Source organism: Panthera onca, chromosome C2 (assembly GCF_046562875.1).
Source record: "Panthera onca isolate mPanOnc1 chromosome C2, mPanOnc1 haplotype 2, whole genome shotgun sequence".
In the NCBI taxonomy this organism is placed as follows: Eukaryota; Metazoa; Chordata; class Mammalia; order Carnivora; family Felidae; genus Panthera; species Panthera onca.
The window spans coordinates 132993966-133015019 of record NC_138347.1 but is presented as its reverse complement, the minus strand read 5'-3'; the positions used below and the strand labels follow the sequence as shown (position 1 = coordinate 133015019).

Genomic DNA, 21054 nt, shown 5'->3' with positions numbered 1-21054 from the left:
GACAAAAACCTGGAGTCATCCTTGACTTCTCTCTCTCTCACCTAGTGTAGTGTCCTTCATATACTATTGATCTACCTCCAAAAAAGGCCCACTTTTTTCTCTTCTATTCTTACCACCCTGGCCTGGATCCTTTTAAAATATGTGAGAGTCTTCACTTATAATGATCTACAAGGCCCTACATGACTAGTCCGTGGCCATATTATCTCTCTGACCTCATCTCCTGCTCTTCCTTCTCTCACTCCATTCTGCCATGCCAGCCCCTCTGTACACTCAGGAATGTACACGCATTGTGATCTTTGTTCTGGCTATTTTCTCTGCCTGGAACACTCTGTCCCCACTCAGTCTTTGACTAAGTCCCTCACCTGTTTCAAATCTTTACTCAAGTTTTATCTTCTCATTGAAGCCTATCCTGAACCCCATCTGTACTGCAACCTGCTATAGACAGCTACCATAGCATGCTTAGTCCTGGTTAACATGCTCTATTCTTTCCTCTTCCTTTTTTCCATAGAGCTTATCTTCTAATATATTGTATATGACTTACTTTTTTATTATGTTGACTGTGTGTCTCCCCACTAGAATGAACATAAGATAAGCTCCATGGGGACAGGGAATCTATATCATTTGCATTCGTTGTTATATTCTGAGTGCTGAGGTGCGTGCCTGGATATAGTGATTATTTGTTGGGTGAGTGATTGTGCCAGGCACTGTACTCAATTCTGAAGATAACGATGTAGAATAAGACCGTCTACTTCCTTGAATGGAGTATAAACAGGCTGTTAGAGTGCCCTGGAAGTGGTTCGTTTGGAATAAACTTAAAATGCAATGCAAACACTTAAGAGAATCTTTAGACTCTTGCAGGATCAGGAAAGGCATCCCCAAAAAGCAACTTATAAGCCAAAATCCAAAGGACAAGTAAAAAAAGTAGGGAGAGAGTGACATGTTTAAAAATCTAACAGAAGACACCAACTATTGGAGTACACCAGAGTCTCTTAGATCAAGTGGCAAAAAGGATCTGTGCATTAGGAAATTAGCAGTTAGTCTGCTAGATTAGAATGGGAAAACAAATTAACATTTATAGTTGAGATAAGGTAGTGACCAGAATTATGGTAGAAGCACTGGAGATGAAAAAATTTAACTGTTTCTAGAGATCTTATGATGGGACTCACAGGGACTGTGTGAGGGAAGAGGTCTCACACCACCTACCTTCGAGTGCTGTGTAGATGGAAGTGCTGTTGTTTAAGATTAGAAAGTAGGAGGAAGAGCTAGAGCTAGACTCCCAAGTGGATAATGGGACATAGGGATCTGGAGCCCAAAAGCAAGATCTAGATTGGACATAGAGATGTGGGAATCATAAGTGTATGTGGTCATGAAATCCAAAGAAGTGAATGCTCTCACCTATAAATTCAGACCTACATAGCTTTTTTTTTCCTTTATGTTAATTTATTCTTGAGAGAGACAGAGACAGAGAGAGACAGAGCACAAACAGGAGAGGAGCAGAGCAAGACAGGGACACAGAATCCGAAGCAGGCTCCAGGCTCTGAGCTGTCAGCACAGAGCCCGATGCAGGGCACGAACCCACAAGGCATGAGATCACGACCTGAGCCAAAGTCGGATGCTCAACCGACTGAGCCACCCAGGCACCCCAGACTTACATAGCTTTAAAATAAATTTTCATTATCAGTAAATTACATTTCTGGAAATATAGCTACTATATATAGTTTAAAATGAGGAGCCTAAAATGCTAACCGTATATGTTTGGCCACATTGTGAGACTCTGAATCAATAGCTAACATTCAAATCTTTGTTGATCATTTTGAAGATTTTATATATATTTTTTCCTTATAAAGAAATACAGGGGATAATATAACATAATAATGAAGGTCACCTATGACCACCTGGGTATCTTCTAACACACTTTGCAATGTGAAATAGTAATCATGGTCCAAAGTTGATATGTCATAGCAATATATTTCCATGGATTTTCTGGAGGAAGCGCAATGTTTTATACTTGCATGGGATAAATTAGACCCTCGTCCTCAGGCAGTTTACTTCTCTTACTTTTCTCTTTAGCTGACCATATCAACTCCATGCAGATGAGAGGAGCCTGGTTTTCATCATATTCCAGCTATAAAACACTCCTGAGATGCTCTTCTCCCCCAATCCCTACTCATCCAAGGGATCATGGCCTATCTAATGGGTCACTCTGACTACAATACAATAGGTACCTTCAGACTTTCAGCAGAGCCCTTGAAAGAAGTATGGGCATTGAAGTACTCTCCTACACATTTTGAGTAAACAGGGTTTAATTTAAAAATGCACATGTGGGGTGCCTGGGTGGCTTAGTCAGTTAAGCTTCCGACTTTGACTCAGGTCATAATCTTATAGTTTGTGGTTCAAACCCCGCATCAGGCTCCGTGCTGACAGCTCAGAGCCTGGAGCCTGCTTTGGATACTGTGTCTCCCTCTCTCTCTGCCCCTCCCCCGCTCACACTCTGTCTCTCTCAAAAATAAATAAGTATTTAAAAAAAAATTTTTTTTTTTTTTTTTTTAAATTTGAAAATGCACACGCTTCAGTCACTCCTGCCAAGCTTGTAGGGGCACCAGCTGTTCCCTTCAGCCCTTGACAAAGGGAAGATTTATGAAGGGGAAAAAACAACTTTTTTTTTCTGAAGGCTAATACAGCATGGATAAAAATATATAGGAGATCTGGAAACCACCAAATGCCGGTAGTTAGAATGGATAACTAAACCATGGTATAATCACAATAGTGGAATGTATAACAGTGAAAATGGTATATACTATATACAATACCATGGATAAATCTCACAGACATAATGTTAAGCAAAAGAATCAAGGTATAAACTTATATATACTGTGTGATTCCATTTATATTGAGTTCAAAAAAAGTCTAAACTATAGTGTTTATGAATACAACTAGAAAGGAAAGCATAGCCATGTTTATTACTACATCAGGTATTTATTACCACATCAGGTGTTTATTACCAAATCAGGATAGTGGTTACCTTTGTGAAAAAGAAGAAGGGTAGTGATTAGTAAGGAACATGGGGTCTCCTGGTATGCTGAGAATATTCTTTCTTAATCTGGATGGTGGTTACATGAATGTTTTTTTATAAATCATTTAGCTATTTAAAAAACAAATACAAGGGGTGCCTGGGTGGCTCAGTCGGTTAGGCGTCTGACTTCGGCTCAGGTCATGATCTCACAGCTCGTGAGTTCAAGCCCCGTATCGGGCTCTGTGCTGACAGCTCAGAGCCTGGAGCCTGCTTCTCATCCTGCGTCTCCCTCTCTTTCTGCCCCTCCCCCGCTTGTGCTCTGTCTCTCTCTGTCTCTCAAAAGTGAATAAATGTTAAAAAAAATTTTTTTAAATAAAAAAATAAAAAAACAAATACGAGTTTACAAAATATATACAGCTGGCCCTTGAACAACATAGGTTTGAACCACATGTCATTTAATAACATGGATTTTTTACAGTACTATAAATGTATTTTCTTAGGATTTTTTTCTCTAGCTTACTTTCTTATAAGAATACAGTTTATAGTACATATAACATACAAAATATGTGTTGATTAACTGTTATGTGTTATTGGTAAGGCTTCCAGTCAACGGTAGACTATTCAGAGTTACGTTTTGGGATGTCAAAAGTTACACACAAATTTTTGGGGTACATGGGTGGCTCAGTTGGTTAAGTGTCCAACTCTTGATTTCGGCTCAGGTCATGATCTCACAGTTCATGAGTTCCCAGCCCCGCGTCAGGCTCTGCATTGACAGCGCAGAGCCTGCTTGGAATTCTCTCTCTCCCTCTCTCTTCCCCTCCCTCGTGTTCTTGCTCTCTCTCAAAATTTTTTTAAAAAGTTACAGATTTTCAACTATGCAGGGGTCAATGCCCCTAGCTTCCCACCACATTGTTCAAGGGTCAGCTTGTACATATATGAGTATGAGAGCTAAAACATGAGTGTATATAGTAATAGGGAAAACTGTGTCCAAATGTGCAACAAAAATGAAGCTGTATATTAAAACTTCAAGACATTTGCTGCTAAAGTTCCATATGGGGTGATCTAAACTGAGCATCATATTGTGTGCTCTCCCCATCTTCTCTTTCACTTCATCCTCAGGGTCTTGTACCAGCCGGGGTACCAAATGTTTACTTACTCAGTTTGTTGATACTTTGCAGTGCCTTAAGGCTAAGCTTAGTCAGTCTTCTAACGAAAGAAACAGTTGAAAGCAAAACATTTGTTTTGGCTTAGGAGTTTTTAAAGTTTACCTGTTTTGGGGCGCCTGGTTAGCTCAGTCAGCTAAACATCCAACTTCTTGGTTTTGACTTAGGTCATGATCTCAGTTCATGGGTTCAAGCCCTAGGTAGGGCTCCACACTGACAGCATAGGGTCTGCTTGGGATTTTCTCTCTCTCTCAAAATAAATACATTAAAAATAATAATAATAAAGTTTACCAAAAAGTTGATCGATAGCCAACTGTCTTTCATTCAATACACATCTTTGGGCACCTGCTCAGTGCCTCATTCATGAATGTGTACACTTTTAGATTTCTCAGCATGTAAACTCTTAAGTAACTATAAATTAATGATTAAGATTCTTCCGGCATTCTGAAGGAAGCTTTATCAGTCTGAGGTGTTCTTGTTTTTGTTTTTGTTTTTGTTTTTGTTTTTGTTTTTAAATTCTAGCTCAGTATCTTCTGTGAACTCAGGTGGATATGGTTTAAGTTTTGGGATCTTGAAGCAATCACCATCTCCGGGCCTCAGTTTCTTTCCTCTTCTGTAACATAACTAAGGTCTCCTCTCATACTAGATTTCTATGACTTTTCTCTTTTCTACTGAGTGGAAATTTTCTAAATCGTTTTAAACAAACAGTTCATTATAAACCAGGTAATTTAAAACATGTCTGAAATTGAAGGCCATTTGAGCTTATTTCCTTATATCCATGCAGTGGGTCTCAGGATGTCTAATTATTTAAATTTTATCTTTAATTCTAGGCTATACCCCAGCTTTGGCCTGTGCTCCCAATAAGGATGTGGCTGATTGCCTGGCTCTCATTTTGGCCACCATGATGCCTGTCTCATCAAGTAGCCCTTTATCATCCCTGACATTCAATGCCATTAACCGTTATACCAACACCTCAAAAACAGTCAGCTTTGAAGCCTTGCCCATCATGAGGAATGAACCTAGCTCCTATTGCAGTTTCAACAACATTGGCGGGGAACAGGAGTACTTATACACCGATGTGGACGAGCTCAATGACTCTGATTCCGAGACCTACTAAGAGGCTGAGCCAGAGGTCTAAGTGAGGAGTTCTGACGCTAACGCTTCAGATTGTGCTTTTTCAGGAAAAAGGCACTTTCTTACTCACGTACAAATTCAACCTAAAAGGAGAGATCACAGAGTGAGCAAGTATGAGAAATGTGATACATTAGGAAGAAGAGTTTTAAAGGCAAGTTTTGCAAAAGGAACTTCTAGAATCTTGAAATAGACTTGACCAGAGAAAAACACTTTGATGTCAAGTTACTTTGTGGAGTTGTTTAATTTGGTTTTGCAGTGCCAGGAATAATTTGGGACACTGTGCACCCTAATCTGCTTACACAAGCAACACTATTCTAAAAGAAGAGATAAGGACACTAGATTAAAAATTTACCAATAAAACTACAACTAAATTTAAGGGCAATAAAAGTTTGGTATAGTAGGCATTATGTGCACAGCAAATTGCCAAAGGACCAAGTAACTTAAAAGTTTTTTAATAGAATGCCATTTTGTGGAAACTGGAATAGGTGAAATGAGACATTATCTAAACCAAACTTTAATATTTCTGAAAATGAAGCTGAGATTTGGTTTTAAACGTTGATTTTTTTTTAAGAAAACATCTGAAAGCCTTCGAATACTGTATTAAACCATGAGAGAAAGCAGATGTATTTTTACATTTTTTCTTTTACATAAAAATTTAAAAATTCCAACTTTTATAATATTAGAATTAAAAACCAGCTGACTGAGTGCAGTCAGGGTGAAAATACTGGTGATATTGACATGAGATAGATTGGAGTCGGGCTGTTGTTGCCCACTTTTGAATGGTTTAGGTTTAAAATTGAACTATTTTTGTTTCAAAATGTAAAGAATTTCTTAGAAGAAGAAAATTTCGTGAAATCAAAAAAGTAGATTATTTTCACCCTATTGCAGCTATATGGTCCTGGGAAATGGAGTTTTCAACCTCACTACTTTGGATGGTACAGCTTTGTCTCTTATGTTACTTTTGTGCCTCCACAATGGATTGGGGGATTTTTGTTTTCACTGTTTGGTGAATAATCAAAAGAAAATCCCTTGTTATTGATATGTTAACATCATCGGGTCTCTTGGAAGGCATTTCTGTATTGGGTCCTATTCAGATTTAAACATGCTACTACTTGGGGAAGGAAGCAGTTGCCTGTCGAATTGGAAGACTGCCTTTCAAATAACAGAAAGGCTGATGTTTAGGTTTTTAAATAACCATTTATATGGTTCTGCTTTTACTGTAACTGTCACTTTCCCAGTAAGAGTGATTTCACGTATGTAAGGGGTGTTACAGATCTGGGTGAAGTTCCAGAAATTTTCACAGAATGATACCCAATTTCATTTTATCCTTTTTGTATTGTGCAACTGGAAACTTTATGACATTGTAAATTATCAGCTGGTTTTTCTGAATATAAAGTGTGAAAACACAGAACAGTATTTTGATCTATTTGATAATTTTGTGGGGTTTTTGAAGAATTAATGAGCATGTACATAGAAATAGTGACTGCTTGAATACTGTATTTACTTGCACTCTTTCAGTACATCAAGATACCTGTATATTTTAGAGTATAATAAAACACAGATGTGAGTTGTATTTAATGAATAATGTATTTGTATCTGTGCATATTACCTAAAAATCTATAAAGTTTCTAGGGCATTGACTACTAGATTTTAAGCATTTTTTTTCTAAAATATTTACAGAAATTATAAATGTAATCCTCCATCTTTTCTTTATAATATAAAGAAGTCATAATGGACCCTTCCTAATTGTTAGTGGTAGGAAGGTGAATATGCATTTTAAAGACAGTGGACTACATTTTCTATTGTACCTTTTGAAAAAAATGAAAAAAAACTCAAGAGGATTCTAAAAGTATACATATGTGTGCTTTCTCTTTCCTTTTAGGAATTCTCTTCTGAATTCCCTGAGGGAATTTTCTAGAATCTCAGAATTGAAAGAGACCTGAGGTTCATCCAGTCTAACCTCTTAACAAAATGCAGGAGTCCCTTCTACAAGGGTGATCTTTCCACCTTGAACACTTCCAGTGACTCTACCTCACCAAGCAGTCCATTCAGTTGTTGAGCAGCTCTAACTGTTAGAAAGGTCTTCCTTAGATGGAGTTGAAGCCTCCCTCCCGGTAACTTCTGTCCTTGTGCCCGGGTCTGTCCTCCAAGAGAACGCTGAGAACGTTGGAAGGATGAATCTTACGCCCTCTGCCATGTCTTCTCTTTTACAGGCTGTTTGACTTACCTGCTGAAGTGATTTCCAGAAGGACTCATGAAACACACTGTTAGATTTACCCATCTAATGAAATCCAAGGTGTAGCTATAAAGTAACAAGCTGTTTTTAATTTCTCCTCACACACACCAAAACTTAGGTCTTGCATCACTTTATGTAAATGATGCCACTGCTGAAATTGTTTGTGAGGTGGTTATTTCAATTGCTTGCCCACTAGGAAATCTGTTTCCTTGCTTTGTGGTCGCATTTTGTGATAGTCTGTCCCCAACTGATCAGCCACTTCTTTGGTCTGAACCTAATGAGGGGAAATCCCAAGCTACTGGTCCAAATAGTATTTGAGCAGCACTAGTATGGTTGGAGTACATACATGGACAGCTTCAGTGAATGAACACAGGGCCACAGTAAGTTCCTTTACAGTTACACCTTGTATGTTAAAAGCATTCAGGCCCTGCTCTGAAGTGGTTTTTATCCTCATACAGAATAGAAGAGCCTGTTTGCTTTTTTAACTTCTGCATGGAAGATGACATCTGAAATATCTGATGTGTATTATAGTAAAACCAGCTTCTGCTCTAGAACTACTTTGGGGGAAATGGTGGTAATAGCAAATGACTTCCTTTAACAAGACACTCATCTCAAACAGTGCCATTTAGTTCAGGAGATCTCTAAGTGTAGCTGTCAATTTGGGGTTTAATTTGGCTTATATTGGACCTTTTAAACGAAATAAAGTTTTTTAATGCAATAAATCAAGTGTCTTTCATTTTTACATGCAAACTTTTTTTTTCAAACTTCTTTATCTTTTGATGGCTAATTAGTATTCAGACTAGTTTTTACCCTTCTTTAAAAACTTGACTTCTCACAAAAGCTGTTTTAGAATTTAGATGAGCCTAATGGGGTTTTTCAAATATTCACTCAACAAATATTTATTGCTTGCCTGCCATATACTTGAGGGTGGGGATGGGCAGAAAGAACCTAGAAAGCATGGTGGTATCCTCTAGGAGTTCTCATCTCATCATGGAAAGACATATACCTGAAAATAGAAAGGACAAAAGTATAATTGAGATGAACTGCTAGGGGAGGTCAGAGAACAAAAGGAAGATCAAAACAGGCTTTCTGGGGGAGATGACCTTGAGACTGGACATGGAGGAACAGCTATATTTTGGGCAGGTCGAGAGGGGCAAATATTAGCCTAGGTGAGAAGAGCAAAATCAGTAGTTTGTAAAATGGCTGGTGAAAGGGAGAGGATGGAATAGGTGTTAGCACTTAGCACTCCAGAGCACAAAAAGACCGTGCAGACCTACAAAAGAGCTAATTATACACATGCACGGAGATGAGCTACAAAAGTGAGAACAAATAGATATAAATAGGTGACTGGAGGAGCAGGCAAAAAGGACTTTAATAACCTTGCTCAAAATCATCTTATGCTGGTAATGATAAGTCAAAATGCCTGTACAGTGTTTGTCATGTACGAGGCGAGGTTGTAAGAAACTGAAGTACATCTCTTAATCCACGAACTATCCTATGAGGTAGGTACTATTAATAGTATCATTCAACAGGTGAGGAATGAGGCAGAGAGGTGAAGTGACTTTTCCCCAAGATTGCCTGGCCAGTAATTCCTGAAGCCTAAATTTAAATCCCAGCAGTCATTTCCATTGTCTGTGCTCTTATCCAACTAATGATCTCTAACGTGCTTTCTGGTCTTTGCTGAAATTGGTGATTTTCAAGTTGGACCACATTCCTGACAACTCAATTATGTAAGTTCCTTTCAGTGTTATTCTCCTCCGTCCCCAGTTTTAGAAGAAACATAAATGTGACCACAACAGATGTTTTTTGAACATCTGCTCTGTACAGAAACTGCTAGGTTCTGGGCATGTTGCAGTGAAGGAAAAGGGAACAAGATTTGCCCTTGCGATGAGTCTAAGAGAATGATACGTACTTAGGTTTCAGTTGCTATTGCTGCCCCAAATCTGCTCAACTTAAAATAATCGTTCTCACTCATGCTTTTGCAGGTTGGCTGACAGGCTTGGCTGGGTTACTGCTTCAAGCTGGAGATCTGGCTGAGCTTGACTACTTGCCATGATTTGAGCTCGGGTCTGCTCCATCTGTGTTCTTCGGACTTGGACTAGACTGCAGAAGTTGTCCAGAAGTTCTCAGTGACAATGACAAAAGCACAAGAAGGCAAGCCTAATCACACAAACACAGTTTATGCTTCTGCGTGCGTCACATGTGCTAATACTCCACTGGCCAGAGCAAGTCACATGGCCAACCCAGCCTCAGTGGGATGGGGCCATTTGGCTCTGCCCACTGGGGAGGGATAGTTTGAGTTCAGTTCCCACAATTCACTTAGCCCTGAACTGATGAGTCAACCAGTCTGTCATTGTTTGCAATTTGTCCATGGGCATTCTTGGTAGTCTTTTGTTTTCTGGCTCCTTCCTTTCTTGTGGTCCCCCTTCTGGTGGTGTAGGTGGTTCACATATAAAACTGGGTAGCAAGACTTTATTTTGAATTGTAAAGTTTTTGACAGTGCAGAACTGATTGGTTAGGTGTTGGATTTGCCCTTTTCCAGAGGTGGTGAAGTCAACTCTTTGCCTACCTAAAACTCCAGAAGAATGTAGTACCAGTCCCCTTTTGGATCTTAACTGTGACCATCCCTTTCAAACCAGAGCCCAGTCTAATGGAAGATAGAAAGTAAAGCTTGGCTAAGTGACTTACTTTTAAGGCAAAAAAAAAAAAAAAAAAAGCTAGTGTATAAAGTGCTCCACTCTATCTAGATCATTTCTCCATCTCACCCTCTCCAGCACTTGTGTAAGTCTCTATTTCTCCACTTCATTTTTCTTTTTTGTGTTCTCATTTCTTTATGGTTATTTTACTCTCTTGCACTTAAGATTTTTAGTGGTCTTCTCTCTTAAATTAGGACTGAAATACAGGCTCAAGTGCTATTTCCTTAATTAGAAAAGCCAGTAGTTTAATCTTAAAATATTTTCTTTTCTTTACCCTTCTCTAAACTTTAAGAAAAACTGCATTTTCACTTTTTTTTAATATTTGTTTATTTTTGAGAGAGACAGAGCGTGAATGGGGGAGGGGCAGAGAGAGAGGGAGACACAGAATCCGAAGCAGGCTCCAGGCTCTGAGCTGTCAGGACAGAGCCCGACGTGGGACTCAAACTCACGAACCGTGAGATCATGACCTGAGCCAAAGTCAGACATTGAACCGACTGAGCCACCCAGGCGCCCCACGTTTTTACTTTTAAGGCCTATTTAGCCCTTTAGCAAACACTTCTTGAGTACATATACTGTGACAAATACTGTTTAAATACTGGAGCAGTACCAGGGATACAATAATAAACCTGGTGAGGTCACTGCCATCAAGAAGCTCATGTTTTAGTTGGGGAGACAGACAAGAAAGATGACAGAACGTGATTACTCTGTAAAGAAGGATTTGTGAGAATATCTGGATAGGAGGGAGAGGTCCTTGAGGATAAAGAATGCTTTGCCATTTGTGCACCAGGGGATTACACAAATATTCTGATGTGAGACACAGATTTTGCTGAGAAAGTGGAAGAATGTTGAAGTAACAAAATAATAAAAGCAGGAAAGGATAGATTGAGAGGGTGAGCTAATCCACAAAAGTAAACCAGGGGATTCTGCTGAGGCTAACTGACCCAAAAGCATGTCATAGGTCAACCTAGGGATCGATTATCATTTGATCTGGGTTGATTGAAAGTGTTTCTTAGATGCCTGCTGGGTCAACCTTCCCCAGTCTATGGCATGTAACTTGCTTCACCTTCCAACTAAAAATGAAGATGGCACAATGCTTAAGGTTGGACAGGTTAGCACTAAGCTCTCAAACTTGAGCTCTATGCTAATGTAATAGTTGGCCAACCCTCCCCCACCAAAATGGGAAGTTCATTTCTGGTACCCAAAATAATAGCGGGTGCTATGAGTAACACTGTCTCAGACCTAGTAGAAATAATCAAAGTGCATTTTTTATGTTGATAGGTAAGTTTTTTACATGACCTGCTTCTTGTATAACCTGCTTTTGAGCCCTTATGTCTGCCACAAAGATGACAGGACCCAGCACACAGGAGAGAAAAGTAGCTTGTGGTTCTGATATGCATGGTAAGAAATGCTAAAATCTGAGAAAATGTGAATGAGGAGAATTCAAGGGATAGGAGATTCTGTTGAAGGCATTTGTCTCAGTCTACCTCTAGGTAGCAATAAATGTGTAGGCATGGGAAGAAGTCTGTCAATTGCCTGCAGTTAGGCAACTAATAGGATTAGACACTAAGTGGTCAAATAGCTTTTACTAACTGATGTCAGTGAAAATGGCAGAGGAAGGACCTGTAAGAACAGTGACCGTTGTGACATTTTAACTTGCTCTAATGCCATTCCTCATTCCAGCTCTGCAGTAGCAGATGGCTAACAGTCCACATTCCCAATGCAGTCTATTAGTCACCAGAGAGAACAAAACAAAGCTAGAGCTCTTTTGAAGCCTCATTCCCAAAGAGATGCCATTGTTTGGCCTGCCTGATGGTTTCCTGGAATACCTCATTTATAAGGCTGTCTGTAGTTGAACTAACTCAGAGTGGACCCAGTATAAAAAGTACTCTCATTGGAGGGGTGTTTGTTAAAAACATTTGTAGGCAAGACTCTTAATGTTGCACTCGCCTTAGGTGATTGAAAAGAGCTGAGTCAAGCAAATAGACTAACCAAAGAGTTGAAAAGGAAAAGCCGAGGGAATCGATATCCACAGGAGCTTTGAAAACCTCTTACATAGTTCTAGGAATCTACAATGTCATATGCACACACGGGGCTGTTGCCACCTGTGAAAGACCTAAGGCCACCCTAAGCTCTCACCTGTGGCTAATTTTGAGGCTGTACAAACAAGTGGAAGCTAGTTTTCAACTGCTAGGCTGTTAGGAAGGCATACCTTAACACATACACACATAGCCCCTTGGCAAAAACTGGGAAATTTTATGTTGTTGTGGTTATTGTTGTTGTTGTTGCGGGGGTTTGAGGAAATGTCTAATCATTAGCCAGCTGCTAAGCTGAGTAAAAAATTTCATTGACCACACATGGCAAAGTATGCAGACTTTACAGAATTTGTTATTCTATTCATTCAGAATTCTGTAACAAGTAGCAATGACAGCAAATCTGGGTAGGGAGATGAATCTGATTTCCAGAACTGTGTTATATTATTTAAAATGTCTAATTTTCAACAAAAGGTTTTGATACGTACAAAAGCTATGGCCCATACACAGGAAAAACAATCAGTTGAAACTGTCCTTCTTCAAGGACATAGGGCTTACCAGACAAAGACCTTAAATTATGTTCAAGGAGCTAAAGGAAGCCATGTCTAAAAAATTAAATGAAAGTATTTTTGAATGCCTCACTAAATAAAGATTATCAATAAATTATTTAGAAATTATATTTTAAAAAGCAAATGGAAATCTTTGATTTGGAAAGTACAATAAATAGCTGAAATAGAGGGTCTCAATATTAGATTTCAGTAGGCAGAAGAAAAAATCAGTGAGCTTGAAAATATATCCATTGTGAGTAGCCAGCCTAAGGAATGTGTGTTGGAGGTGGGAGAGACTCACGGAGAGACCTGTGTGACATAATCAGACATACCAGCATACACATAAGGGAAAGCCTGGAAGGAGAACAGAAAGGGGGACAGAAAGAATATTTGAAGACCTATGACTGAAAACCGACCAAGTTTGAAAAATGTTAATGTACGAATTCAAAAAACTCAACACCAGGGGCTGCCTGGGTGACTCAGTTAAACATCTGACTCTTGATTTCAGCTCAGGTCATGATCCCGTGGTTCATGGGATCCAGCCCCGCATCGGGCTCCATGTTGAGCATGGAGCCTGCTGGAGATTCTCTCCATCTCTCTCCCCTCTCTCTGCCCCTTCGCCACTCACACTCTCTCTATCAAAATAAATAAACTTCAAAACCAAAAACAAAACAAACAAAAAAACCCTCAACACCAGGGTGACTGGGTGGATCAGTCATTTAAGCTTCCAACTGTTGATTTCAGCTCAGGTCATGATCTCATGGTTGTGAGGTTGAACCCCATGTCGGCCCTACACTGGGCATGGAGCCTGCTTAAGATTCTCTCTCTCCCTCTCCCTCTTCCCCTCCCCCTCCCCTGCTCACACACACACTCTAAATAAATAAAATATTAAAAAAAAAAAGTTCAACACCAAGTAGAATAAATTCAAAGAGATCTAATGTATGCACGTTATAAGCAAACTATCAAAAGACAAAAAAGAACCTTCAAAGCAGAAAGAAACAACTATCACTGTGTACAAGGAATCCTAAATAAAATTGACAGCTAGTTTCTCATCAGAGTCCAGTGGAGATCAGAAAGTAGTAGGTTGACCTATTCAAGGTGCTGAAAGACAAATGATTATCAATCAAGAATTCTTTATCCAGGACAATTATCCTTCAAAAATGAAGGACAAATTAAGACATTCTCAGAATAACCAAAACTGAGAGAACTTGTCACTAGCAGACCTGCCCTTCAAGAAATACTAAAGGGAGTCCTTCAGACTGACGAGAGAACATTAGACAATAACTCAAATGCGCATGAAGAAATAAAGAGCAGCAGTAAAGGTAACAGCAAAGTAAATTTAAAGGACAATATGTAAATGTATTTCTGTAACTCTTTTTTACTCCTGTCTGATTTAAAAGACAGCTGCATGGGGTGCCTGGGTGGCTCAGTCGGTTAAGCATCTGACTTTAGCTCAGGTCATGATCTCATGGTTCGTGGGTTCGAGCCCCACGTTGGGCTCTGTGCTGACAGCTCGGAGCCTGGAGCCTGTTTCAGATTCTGTGTCTCCCTCTCTCTCTTCGCCCCTCCCCTGCTTGTGCTCTTTCTCTCTCTCAGAAATAAATATTTAAAAATAAATAAAAAATAAAAGCTGCATAAAGCTGCAATTACAAATTACGTTGATAAGGACCATGTGTGCCTAAAAATGTAATTTATGACAGCACAAAGGTACAGGAAATAGAGCTACATAGGAGAAAAGATTTTGTATAGCGTTGAAATTTTGTTTTATTAATCTGAACTAGATTGATACAAATTAAGGTGTTAATTGTAATCCCCAGGACAAACACTGAGAAAATAACTATAAAATATAAAAGAAATGACAATGAGAATTAAAATGGTAACCCTAGAAAATATCTAACACAAAATAAGCCAGGAATGGAGGACTAGAGAAATAAAAAAGATATGGCAGATAGAAAACAAACAGCAGCTGTAAATTTTACCTTATCAGTAATTACATTAAATGTAAGTAGATTAAACTCTATAATTACAAGATAGAGATTAATAGAATGAATATAAGACATCAATTATACGCGGCCTAGAAGAGACACGCTTTACATTCAGTGACACAAGTTGAAAGTAAGAAGATGATAAAATAAACAACCATGTAAACAGCAACCAAAAGAGCTGTTAGTGACTGTACTCCTAAATAACTAATGGGTCAAGAAATAAACTGGAAAATACCTGAGATAAATGAAAACAAAAGTACCACATTCCAAAACTTACGAGATGGCAGTGAAAGCAGTGCTTAGAGGGAAATCTAGCTGTAAACATAAAAAGAAAGAAAGGTCTCAATTCTGTAACCTAATCTTTGACCTTAAAAAAAACTAGAAAAAAGAAGTGCAGACTAAACCCAAAGCAAGCAGAAGAAAGGAAATAATAAATATATTATAGCCGAAATAAACGAAGTAGAGATTCAAAACACCTTAGAGAAAAACCAACAAAACAAAATTGTTCCTTTGAAAAGATCAACACAGTTGATAAATCTGTGGTTAGAATGACCAAGAAGAAAAAAATACTCACTGAAGTCAGGAATGAAGAGGGGGCATTCTACTGACTTCATAAAAATAAAAAGAATTATAAAAGAATAAATAACACAAATTATTACATACCAACACATTTGCTAACCTAGACAAAATGGACACATTTTTAGAAAGACAAATTATCAAAATGGTTTCAGGAAGATAACAGAAAATCTGAGTAGACCATAGCAAGTAAAGACGTTGAATTAGTAATAAAATATTTCAAAAAGAGAAGCTTAGGACCAGAAGACTTCAGTGGTGAGTTCTGCAAAACATGTAAAGAATTACCAGTCTTTCTTTCAAAAACTTTTTTTTTCCTTAAAGGAGTGGAAGGAACACTTCCCAACTCACTCTATGTGGTTGATTTTAACCTGATACCAAATCAAACCAAAGTATCACAAGAAAAGAACACCACGGACCGATATCCTTTCTGATGATAGATGTAAAAAATCCTTAACAAAATCCTATCAAACTGAACCCATCACTATCTAGAAAGCATTGTCCACCAGGGATATCTCTTACGAATACAGATGTAAAAATCACACACAAAATAGTATCAAATAGAATCCATCAATCCATAAGAAATTATTATACACCTTGACGAAGTGGGATTTATCCAAGGAATGCCAGGTAGTTTCAACATACAAAACTAAGTCAATGAAGTACATAATATATTATCAATACAATAAAGGCGAGGAGGCACTAGATTGTCTCTATTGATGGAAAAAATCATTTGACAAAAATTCAACATCTCATGGTAACAACGGAAGAATAGGGAAAACTTACCTGATAAAGAGCATCTATGAAAAACCCACAGCCAATATCATACTTCATGATGAACAACTGAAAACTTACCATCTAAGATCAGGAACAAGACAAAGATGTCCACTCTAATGACATGTATTGAACATTGGACTAGAAGTTCAGGCCAGAGCAATTAGGAAAAAAAAGATACCCACATTGAAAAGGATGTTAAACTATTTGTAGGTTACGTGATCTTGTATATAGAAAATCCTAAGGAATCCACCAAAAAAGTGTTACTGCTGATAAATTTGGCAAGATTGCTGGATACAAAAATCAGTTGTGTTTGGGGGCACCTGGGTGTCTCAGTCAGTTGAGTGCCTGACTTTGGCTCAGGTCACGATCTTGTGGTTCATGTGTTCAGCCCCACATCAGGCTTGCTGCTCTCGCCCTGTCAGCACAGAGCCTGTTTCAGATTTTCTGTCCCCTGCCTCTGCCCCTCCCCTGCTTGTGCCCTCTCAGAAAAATAAAACATTTTTAAAAATCAATTGCATTTTTATACACTTGCAACGAACAATCCAAAAATGAAATGAAAATTCCATTTATAATAGCATCCACAAAAGTAAAGAATACTTGGAAATAAATTTAACAAAAGAGGTATAAGAGTTGTACCCAAAAAATATAAAACCTCACTGAAAGAAAGTAAAGAATACCTAAATAAATGGAAAGACATCCTGTATTCATGAATTGGAAGACTTAATGTTAGAATAGCAACATTCCCTAAATTGATCTATCACATGAATGCAATCCCTGTGAAAATTCCATTGTCTTTTTGGCAGATACTGGCAAGCTGACCCTAAAATTCATACGGGATGGCAAAGGATGCATAATACCAAAACAATTTTAGTAAGAACAAAGAAGACTCACACTTCCTAATTTCAAAACTTACAACAAAGCTACAGTTATCAGGACAATGTGGTACTTGCTTTAGCTTAATGATAGACATAGCTAGAGATCAGTGGAATAGAATTAAGAGTCTAGAAATAAACCCATTCATCTATGGCCAATAGATTTCAATTAAGGGTACCAAAGATTCCTGCAGAAGGTGCCTTTGCTCAACCCCTCACCCACAGGCACCATCTTCTGGATCCATAAACCCATACCAAAAAGGCAGCTGGGACCATCCACACCTGAGAAGGGGTGTTTATTTGAAATATAGAAAGTCCACACTCTTGCATAGTGCTTGCAATATGCTTCATTACTGATGTTGATGATTACATGAAGTTGTGATAAGAAAGCCTAGTTAATTCATTGATTTACCATGCACACACTGCCTGGTTTCAAAACCTGGCTCCTACAACTGAGTGGGCTTGAGCCTGTGGTTTAACCTTAATGTCTTTGTTTCCTCTTCTGTGAAATTCAGGTAATATAGATCTCTGTCTCATAGAGTTATTGGAAAGATTAATTGAGTCACTATGCCCAATAATAATAAATAAAAACTATCAATATTGCAGTCTCCTTTGAGGTAGATTTAGAATGGTCACAAATTGTTTTACATTCTTCCCACCAATGGGTTGTGTCTATGTTTCTTCCCCTTGAATGCAGATGGGCTCTGTAGCAACTTTACCAATAGGATATGGTAGAAGAGCCACTGCCCCAGCCTTCAGAAACTGACAACTCCCCCTTCCTGTCTTTTCTAACAGATGTCCTGTTAGAAGTCTATTTTGAGACCACCACGCTCGAGGACCACATGGAGAGACCCAGCAGAGCCTGTCAGCTGCCCCCATCAGTGTGCCAGGCATGTGAGTGGGGGAACTATCTTGAAAGGGTAACCTTTCAAGGTTAACCTTGAAAGGGTAACCTTGAAAGGCTGGCAACCCCAGCCCTAAACCATTCCAGCTTGAGAGAGACTGGCTGCTACACACACGAGTCCTTCCCAGGTTCCTGACACACAAAGCCATGAGCAAATTGAAATGGTTATTTCAAGTCATTACATTTCGGGGTAGTTCTGTTACTTAGCAGTAATCACAACACTGATTATGAAAATCTAAACACTAAACAAATGAATGAGTTGGAAGGAGTGGGTAGTCTCTAGCCTAGGGAAACGATGACTCATGTTACAAATTAGGTCCTCATTTTAGTTGTTTTACAAAATACGAGAGTTCCTGTCATATGTGGATGCTGTTTATGTCCTTATTTACTCCTAGAAAGGACACAGGGAAAAGAGTCTCCAAGGGTGTTTGAACTGAAATCAATGAGTTTAACCTTACGGATGGGACCTTAGGCTTGGAAAAGGGAGAGAAGGCGCTCCAGGTCACACAGCAAGTTAGGAGGAAGCTAGGCCTGCCTCTGCACTCTTAAGCCAGAACTTTAAAAATACTATTTTATTTCTTGGTTTATTTATATTTTTGTTGTGCTACCTTGCAGGAACAAATCTATTTTGTGACACATCCATTTTACACATTCAACAGACAGTGCCCATGTCCCTAGGAAAGGTCTGAAACAGAATGTTATCAGGGCCTGTGGAATGTAGGAGCCAATTTTGGTATACTAGTTGCAAAACAATGAAAATCTTCACCCTTTTCAGATTCATTTGTAATGCCAAAATAGTGGCTCTTATTGTATCTTTTTGTCTCTATATTCCATCAACCCACTAATTATCCTTATACATTTCACACTCACTGTATGATGATTCACTCCCCCCCCAACCCCCCACCCCCAGTACTCAGCACATTATGATTCAGAGGACACATCCTTCTATGTTTTTTAGGTTTGGTGGGGTTTTTTTGTTTTTGGTTTTTTGTTTTTGGTTTTGTTTTTTTTCAATGGTGGCTGAAAAATTTGGACTGCAGCCATTCTTTGATGATGTGTATTTTACTGAAAACAAATGTCTGTCTGTTATCTGTGAATACAGGGGTTCTTTTTCTCCGTTTGTTTTGACATATTCAGTAGTCTTCTAAAAACTGATGCAGGATTATATTAGAAAATATCAAACTTAAAATGGATAATCCCAAATAATTACTTTTTCCCTTCAATTACTAGTTAATTTATTATAAATTTTAAACTATTTTTCAGAGCTTCTTGGTGAGTCCTCATGGGTGGTCATGAACTGTGACTGTCTCAGGAAGGAGTGGGGTTTCTGAAAACCCCATCAGCAGCCAGAGGAATCACTTAATTGACTGTGCCATTCCCCTGCTTAATACCCTCTAACTGCTTCCCATATAAACTCAAACTCCTGCCATGGCCTACCAGGGCCTGCATAACCTAAAGTTTGACAAACTTCTATGGTTGATTTAAATCATTCTGACTGTCATAGGTAACAAACCACTTCAAAATGTAATGGCTTAAAATAACCACTCATTTTGCTTATGAATCTGCAACTTGGTCAGTGCAAGGTGGAGGAAGCCAACCTCTGCTCGGCACGCTGGGGCTGTTATCTGAGGGCTGTGGGATCTGATGGTTGAGAAGCTGGCTCTGCTGTCATATGGGAACCCAACTGGGGCTGAGAGTTGAGGACCTCAATTTCTCTCCACATGAATCTCCCCATGCGGCCTTCATTTCCTTGGAGTGTGGTTAGGTTCCAAGAGTGAAATCCCCAAGAAAGAACCAGACAGACCATATAAGTCATTCACGACCTAGATTTGAAAGTCATGTCTGCCACACTGTGTCACATCTGCCACACTACATTCATGGAGGCAGTTATGAAGTCCTGCCCAGGGTCAAGGGAAGGAGCATAGATCTCATGATGGGGAATGGCAAAGTTTTGGAGGAACAAGTAGCACTGGAAATGTTGCAGACATTTTTGGAAAATAAATTACCACAATATGCTTTACTGATTTCTTTTGGGGGGTGTGTGTGTGTGTGCGCGCGCGCACGCGCGTGTGTAAATCCCATGTTTAAATGAGCCTTAGGTGGTAAGCTCTCTCTAAAGATAATAGTCTTTTCTTATGTGTTTACAAACTGTACAATTTCTAACACAGTATTTTATGTGCAGCTAACACTTAATTTTCACACCTGATTTTATGAGCTGCAAGATATTCATAATTGAGTCAATAATTTTTAAAGACTTAGAATCCCCAAATATATCTTATCTTAAAATCACACTGTACATAATTTTATCTTTATTTGATTATTCAGGAATCATTTTAGGAACCCTACAATTCTTTGAGATCAATAGATACCACTTTCAACATTCCAGTACTCAGAGAAAATGTAAATGCTGACCATTTACAGGTTCTGTAGGAATATTTAGAGTGTGGAAATGAGAAAGGCGGTGTCTTTACTTTCAGTGTAGTAGTATCTTTAGTTATCACATCAGGACCCTATGGCAATAAACTCGGGATTCATAAGATAAACTACAGAATAAGTCTTGAAGTTAAAGGGCACAGCATCAAGAATTTCATTCTGCCAAATCAGGTGGTAATATATCAGAAATTTTAAACACTGAAAGTATTGATAAAACCGATCATCTGACTTGCATGGAAGGTTTAGTACAGGCATGTCCAGTAAGCATAAAAACAAGCAACCATCTTATTATATATTTTATTCAAAATGTTGAAGCACCAGATTAAAAGATTTCAAAAGCATTCCATGCCAGTTTTCTTCCATTGGAACTGAATAAAGGGATTATACTGAAAATATCTGCAGATTGGGGATCCTGAATGGCTCAGTTGGTTTAGCGTCCAACTTTGGCTCAGGTCATGATCTCACAGTTTGTGAGTTAGAGCCCCACATCGGGCTCTGTGCTGAAGCCTGGTTTGGGTTCTGTGTCTCCCTCATTCTCTTCCCCTCCCCCACTCACACTCTGTCTCTCTCTCTTTCTCAAAAGTGAATAAATGTTAAAAATTTTTTAAAAATATCTGCAGATAGTTTCCATAAGATTTCTGCATTCCCATGAAGCCTTTTGTGAACTTTCAAAGTTACACACAACCTGAT

At 38.7% G+C, this 21054-nt stretch overlaps 1 protein-coding gene across 10 annotated transcripts in view; it reads left to right on the top strand.

Annotated features, from left to right (window-relative positions):
• The window catches only part of ANKRD28 (ankyrin repeat domain 28), a 198187-nt gene extending 189919 nt beyond the window's left edge, over window positions 1–8268 (top strand). For 8 of the 10 annotated variants that reach the window (XM_060638621.3, XM_060638618.3, XM_060638619.3 and 5 more), the window contains one exon: window positions 5007–8268. In XM_060638621.3, coding sequence (XP_060494604.1) covers window positions 5007–5293 — 287 coding nt within the window. In that variant the 3' untranslated portion in view covers window positions 5294–8268. Of the gene's footprint in view, window positions 1–2070; window positions 2552–5006 lie in introns of those variants that run through there. The other 2 variants (XR_013549862.2, XM_060638620.3) reach the window with 2 other exon arrangements.
• The last annotated feature ends 12786 nt before the right edge of the window (window positions 8269–21054 follow it).